Genomic DNA, 7,096 nt, shown 5'->3' with positions numbered 1-7,096 from the left:
CATTAAATGAAGCAAACTATTGCCATAGAGTTGGTTGTTGTTGTTTGAATTGACCATTTTGTCCAGCCTGCCCATTCTGCCCTTGACCAATGCTTAGGTGTGGTTTCCACCCTTGATTGAAGTTCCCTTAACGGTACGGAAACTGGTTGGCCATAAAGTTCACATCTTCCAAAGCTTCTGCTGGAAAGGCACACTGATCATTTATGTGGTCACCTCCACATAATTCGCACAACTGAGATTGTACCTGTGCAGCAGTCTTCAACTCTTTAGGCAATTGAGCAAGTGTTTTTGTAAGAGCTTCCAGTTGTTGAGTTAGAATTTTATTTTGTGCTAGCAAGGCATCATGTGTCTGTAATTGTAGAACTCCCTTCTGTTGCAAAGGAGCTCCTCTCTCACTGTGCAGCTCATTATCACTAGTAGCCATGTTTTCTATAATCTCTGTGTCTTCCTCTGGAGTTTTCCATTTAATATTGCCTCCTGCTGAGGTGTCCAGCATCATCTTGGTTTGTGAACCAAGCCCTCCAAGGAAAGTTAAGACTACTTCCTGATCTTCAAAGCCATTCGTGGGTGTTTTTCTTAGCAAGCTTTTGTATCTGTCCCATGCATGCCCTAGTGATTCTTCCATGCCCTGCTTAAATGAAGAAATCTCTTGCTTGCCTTTAGTCACCTTGGATTGTGGGAAGTACTTGTTTAAAAACTTTGTTACCACTGCTTCCCACTCTGTGAAACTTTCTTCTGGGAAAGAATTTAACCAAAGCTTAGCATTGCCTCCCAATGAGAAAGGAAACAAGCTAAGTTTGATAGCTTCGTCTGGCACCCCATTAATCTTGACTGTGTTGCAAATCTCATTGAAGGTAGTAAGGTGCTCATATGGGCTTTCATGAGATAACCCATTAAATTGGTTGCTTTTCACCAGTTGGATCAATGATGGTTTGACCTCCATGTTAGCTGCATTGACTCTAGGTCTAGCTATACTGTTAAAGTGCTGAGGTCCAGCTGTATTGGTGTAATCAGCAAGAGTTCTTCTGTTATTATTGTTCTCCATATTTTCTGTGCCATGGTCAGAACCTTGTGGTGATGGTTGCAACAGAGTTTCCGGAGGAGGGAAAAGTTCTCTAGATGTTCGAATTCTTCTCCTCCGTCTACTCTCGTCTAGACCTTCAAGAAGAGGTTCTGTTGTTTTCTTGCTCCTTGTTCTAATTGCCTCCTGCATACACAAGAGAACAAAACCCTAGAATATTTGGTTAGCACAAAAAGATATAGGAGAAGATATAAGATTCTGAGAATAAAATAAAAATAAAAACAGAAAAATAAAATAAAATAAAATGAAATAAAAATAAAAACAGAAAAATAAAAACAGAAAAAAAAAACAGAAATTTAAAATTAAAGTCAAAGATAATCAATAATCACACAAATTAACCAGTTAAACCACGAGTCCCCGGCAACGGCGCCAAAAACTTGATGGACAAATTTTTGAACACCAAAATATGATGTCACAAACTTGTTTTACAATCGGCAAGTATGACCGAATCGTTTCAAGTAATAACTCGGTAAGACCAAGTATCGTTCTCCCAAAGGACTCACGGCCTAGTTTAGTTATGTGACCGAATCGTTTTGGATTTTATATGCAAAAGACGAAAATAAACATGTATGCATGAGGGTGATCAATGGCTAAAGCAAAATACAAACACTTTCAATGGAATAAATGAATGAGTATGTTGTTGGGGGTCAATTTCATCTTATCCACTCTCATATATTTTAGGAATTCAACATTCAATTCATCATTGTTAATGCCACTCTCTAAATTACCTTTCACAGAAGGCTTCTCCCTAATTATGAGTTCATACGATTCCTAGCATCCCTAATAATTAGTTTATTTAGCACAGGAGCTTAAGGCAACCAATATACCTATTGGGAGAAATTCCCCAGATCTAGACTTCCCCGTACGTTTCCGTATCGACAAAACTAATAATCATGCATTGAATGAGTTAAACAAAGCAAGCTTTGAGCAAAGAGGAAAAACCCTAACTAATGATGAAAGAAAGCATAAGTCTTAGATTAAGATGCAAGCACAAATTCCATATATGAGAGTTTCAAAAGATTACATTGATTCCCCAACAAACATACAAGGTTTAGTTCACCATATTCATGGTGTACCTAGATGAACAATAATGAAAGAATGAAAGATAAAACCCTAGAAAGGTGAAGAGGTAGCCTGAGCATCCAAGATCCTCCTTCAAAGGGGTGGAAGAGAGAGTGTTTGCTTCGTTCCAGCCAAAGATACTAACCCTAGGAAACCCTAAAGCTTATATATTATTCGTAAATTACATAAAATTAGGCCCAAGCCCAAAAATAGTGTCGCTCAGCGGTAAGTGCGTCAGCTCGGTTCTTCCCCTCAGCGGCCATTTTGCCCCTCAGCGGTCCTCCCGTGAGCTCCTGAGTGTCGCTCAGCGGTAAACTGCCGCTGAGCGGTACTTGCGGCTTCTCCTTTTTGCACTTTTTGGTGTCTTTTCTGATTTCATCTCTCTCCTTCTTCACTTCTTTCACTAAATTCACCCTAAAACCTGCATAAAAACACTGAAATCAAGCATAAAGCTGTTCAGCTCTCTTATTTCTGAAAATATAAATAAAAGCATGATTTCAAGCTAGTTTCTAAGGATAAAGGTTGCTTTTAGTATCAATTTTAAGTATGAAAATAACAGTTTTTCAACTGTTATCACATGGCCATGAAGTCTCTTATAAATATGAAGATAATTTAGGTGAAATGCTCTTGAATATATGATCTGTAGCAATCTGTGATTCAGTAGAATGTGTATCTTCCTTTAACATGTGCAACGTTTTGTTTGTAGAGAAAGCAATTAAGAGAAAAGAGAAATTAATTTAAGTATCTTCCTACTTAAATTAATGTTTCTAGTTAAAACATTTGGCATTTATGAAGAAGCACGTTTCCTTTAAGTGTTATTCCACAGTTTACTTTTATCAGTAACTTTAATGTTTCGCGTTGAACAACATTTATGAGAAACGCATTCTGCATTATTGCTTTTCCATATATGATGCATTAAATTTTATGAAGAAGCCCGTTAGTTTGAAACCAAGATCTTGATTTGAATTGTTATACTAATATGCGTGTGTTATTAAATGTTTGTCCTTATTCTGATTTGGCACTATGATCATCATGCTCTAACCTTTTCCGATGTTTTTTCTTGGTTCTTTATCATTACGGCCTTTGACTAATGCTGCTACTACTTACTTTTTGCGGATCCTCGTTATACTGTCATGTTTGCTTTAATTTTTCTTCTTCGTATATTTAGATAGAATAGTAGATCGAAACATGAAGCTGATTCCACATCATATTGGGTTTAGCTATCATTGCCTTCAATTTATTTATGTGTGCATTGAAGAGTAAAATGTATGCCTTGGTGTTATCTCTGTCTAAATAATTTATGTGCTGCTTGGGATGAACTTTTCTTAGTTAAAACAGAGAAAGGAATCGTCTATGGATAATGGTATAATTTTACTTAGTTAAAAAGTTAAAGAAAAAGTTGACCTTCGTTAAATTATATAGTTCATTTTTTTAATTCTCTTTGCTTTGTTCAATCAGCATTAGAACTTTCATATTTTCTGAATTTTTTTTGAAAAATGTTCTTGTAAATTACTTGTATTTCTTTTTGTTGTGTATTATTCTGCTCATATGTCCCTAGGTTGAGTGTGTTGCAACTTCCTATCATGTAATTTCACTCAAATATTCTCTTAAAATATTCTTTCCTTAAAATCTGAAGTTCCTTCTTCAAATGTTGTTAAGAAATTGGAATGACAAGCTGGTAGTTTGTCAAGAGTTTATAATATGATTTATGTAGATAAAGAGTAAAATAGAATCAATCCTAATAAAGTAGCTAATTATGAAATTAGCTCCTGAAATAAATCCCTTGATCTAAGGGATTGTGAGTTGACTCTCCCCATAAAAGGAAAGTCGATTGTAAATGATTTTCCTTGGATTAGTTCTCAAAGTTTAGTAAATTCATCTCATGTAGTGTATTTCGTTGAATATCGTCACTTATTCTAACCTTCCAATCCTCTTGGCATGAACATAGGTCGTTGTAATGGATAGATCATGGATAGACATGCCTCGAAATACAAATCAATATATGAGAGGATTGAATACCTTCTTGGACTTCGCATTCACTAATAGTGGTGTTAAGGGAAAGATAGTATGTCCATGTCAGAAATGCAATTTTAAGAAATGGCAAAGTCGTGAAGAAGTATATAAGCACTTAATTATTAAACCTTTTCCAAAAGGTTATACAATGTGGATTCTACACGGGGAGAGAAGAGTAAATGACGAAGCTCCTCAAGTAATGGTCGAAGAAGATAGTGGAAGAGTTGAAATTAATGATAATATGTGTGAAATGATTAATGATGTATTTGCACATCATTGCTCTACCAACGACATGGCGGATGATGACGATACGGGTGCAGAGTCAAGCCATACTAGAAGTCATGATGCGACAAATTTTTTTGAATTAATGCAAGATGGACAACAAAGCTTATATGAAGGATGAGATAAATATTCAAAACTTTCTTTCTTGGTGAAGTTGTATCACATCAAATGTCTATGCAGAATAAGTGACAAAGCTATGTCCATGATACTGGAATTGCTAGCAGAGGCATTTGAACATGCTAAAATTCCAAATTCATTTTATGAAGCCAAAAAAGTGATTAGCAAGCTTGGTCTTCATTACACCAAAATTGATGCTTGCCCGAATGATTGTATGTTGTATGTTGGAGAAGACAAAGATAAAGATTCTTGTACGAAACGTAAGACATCAAGATGGAAGCCAAAAAAGAGAAATACAATTGGTGACGATGTTGTTGTTAATAAGCGAAAGAAGATTCCTGCAAAGGTGTTAAGGTATTTTCCTTTAAAGCCTCGATTACAGAGGATGTTTTTGTCATCTAAAATAGTTGAGCATATGAGATGGCATGCATCAGAAAGTACGGATGAAGGCATGTTAAGACATCCAAGAGATTCTGACGCATGGAAGAAATTTGACTTGATGCACCCTCAATTTGCCTTAGACCCTCGAAACGTGAGACTCGGTTTAGCTACTGATGGGTTCAATCCATATGGGAACTTGAGCACCAATCACAGTATTTGGCCAGTTGTTCTCATACCATACAACCTTCCTCCTTGGATGTGTATGAAACAAAGTTCATTCATTTTGTCCATGATCATTCCTGGAAAGCGAGCACCGGGAAATGATATTGATGTTTACTTACAACCATTAATAGAAGATTTGAAGGAGTTGTGGAACACTGGAATTAAAACTTTTGATTCATATGGAAATGAAGTATTTGATATGCGTGCAGCCATATTGTGGACTATTAGTGACTTTCCAGGACTTGGAACCTTATTTGGATGGAACACACATACAGGATTGGCATGTCTGAGATGTAATTTTGACACTACTCCTAAGAAGCTTGTCAAAGGTGGGAAATTTTGTTTTATAAGTCATCGTCGGTGGTTAGATGGAAGACATAAGTTCAGATTGGCTCATAGCAGGTTTGATGGAACTATTGAAAATAGAAGCCAACCAATGGCAATCTCAGGACATGATATCCTACAACAACTTGGGAATGTTCACGTTGAATTTGGGAAAGAACCTATAGTTGAAGAAAGGTCAAAAAGACAACGCAGAGTTGATCATCCTAAGGTAGATACTCTACAATGGCGAAAGAAGAGTATATTTTTTGGCCTTCCTTATTGGGTAGATAACTTATTGCACCACAATCTGGATGTTATGCACATTGAAAAAAATGTTTGTGACAATATATTGTTTACATTGTTGATTGATAGTACAAATAATAAATGCAAAGACAATCTAAAGGCAAGAAAGGACTTACAACTTTGGGGTATTAGACCAGATCTGTGGCCTGATGAGAATGGTAGATATCTTCCTAGTATATATACATTGTCAAATGTAAATAAGGATATATTTCTAAAAACTTTGAAGAATATAACTGTACCTGATGGTTACTCAAGTAACATCAGTAGATGTGTTGATGTCAAACAACGTAAGATTGGAGGACTAAAAAGTCATGACTCACATGTGTTGATGGAGCAAATTCTTCCTTTGGCAATAAGAAAGACACTCCCTAAAGAAGTGTCCTCTATTTTGATTGATCTATGCTCTTTTTTTAAACAATTATGTAATAAAGTTTTGAAGATAGATCAACTTGTCCAATTACAAGATAGAGTTGTCCTCACATTATGTCACATGGAGATGTTATTCCCTCCTTCTTTTTTCACAGTGATGGTTCATTTGATTGTGCATTTAGTAGAAGATGCCAAGCGTGGAGGACCTGTCCAATATCGATGGATGTATCCTATTGAGAGGTACTTAGGAAAATTGAAGTCTTATGTGCGTAATAAGGCACAAGCTGAAGGCTCAATAGCTGAAGGGTACTTGGCTGAAGAGTGCTTAACTTTTTGTTCTAGATACTTAGATGGAATTGAGACTGTGTTCAATAGATTGCGTCGTGTTGATGATGAACCGAGTATTGGCTCTTGTATTGTAAGCACTTTATTCCCATCGATCGGAAAAGCAGTTGGAGGTTTCACTTATTTCACTTTATCTGAAAAGGAAAAGTTACAGGCACATCGTCATATCTTAACAAACAGTGCCATAGTTGATCCATTTCTTCAGTAAGTATTTTCACTTGATCAATTGTATTAATTAGTCTTTTATTAGAAAGTAACTATGTATAATTTGGACACTTCGTGTAGGGAATTTAGAGACACTATACGGAGACAATTGAGAAACCGGAGTTGACAATCATCTTTGATAGAAAAGAGAGTTCATAGGGAATTTGTAGATTGGTTTTCACGTCGTGTACGTATATTGGGTCCATTGCTGATTGGTTTCATTCTATGTTATAATTAATAATTGACTTGGACATGTTATTTATTTTTTCCTTTTAGATAAGGAATGACTCAACTAGCCTTCACTCAACTGATTTCAAATTCTTAGCCATGGGTCCAATTGATATTGCAAAGCGATATAGTGCCTACAATGTTAACGGATTCAAGTTTAGGATC

General features: G+C 36.0%; 1 protein-coding gene across 1 annotated transcript; it reads left to right on the top strand.

The window, feature by feature from the left end:
- Positions 1–4,634: 4,634 nt before the first annotated feature.
- On the top strand, positions 4,635–6,707 carry LOC128196236 (uncharacterized). The gene has a single exon (XM_052876474.1). The coding sequence runs from the start codon at positions 4,635–4,637 to the stop codon at positions 6,705–6,707; it is 2,073 nt and encodes a 690-aa protein (XP_052732434.1).
- Positions 6,708–7,096: the final 389 nt, after the last annotated feature.

Source organism: Vigna angularis, chromosome 4, assembly GCF_016808095.1.
Source record: "Vigna angularis cultivar LongXiaoDou No.4 chromosome 4, ASM1680809v1, whole genome shotgun sequence".
Taxonomy (NCBI): domain Eukaryota; kingdom Viridiplantae; phylum Streptophyta; class Magnoliopsida; order Fabales; family Fabaceae; genus Vigna; species Vigna angularis.
Note: the sequence above shows the minus strand (reverse complement) of the source record. Positions and strands in the feature narration are given on the sequence as shown.

What these genes read in the sequence shown, in the direction of transcription:
- LOC128196236 (XM_052876474.1), top strand. Translation starts at nt 4,635, where the DNA reads ATGTCCATGATACTGGAATTGCTAGCAGAGGCATTTGAACATGCTAAA.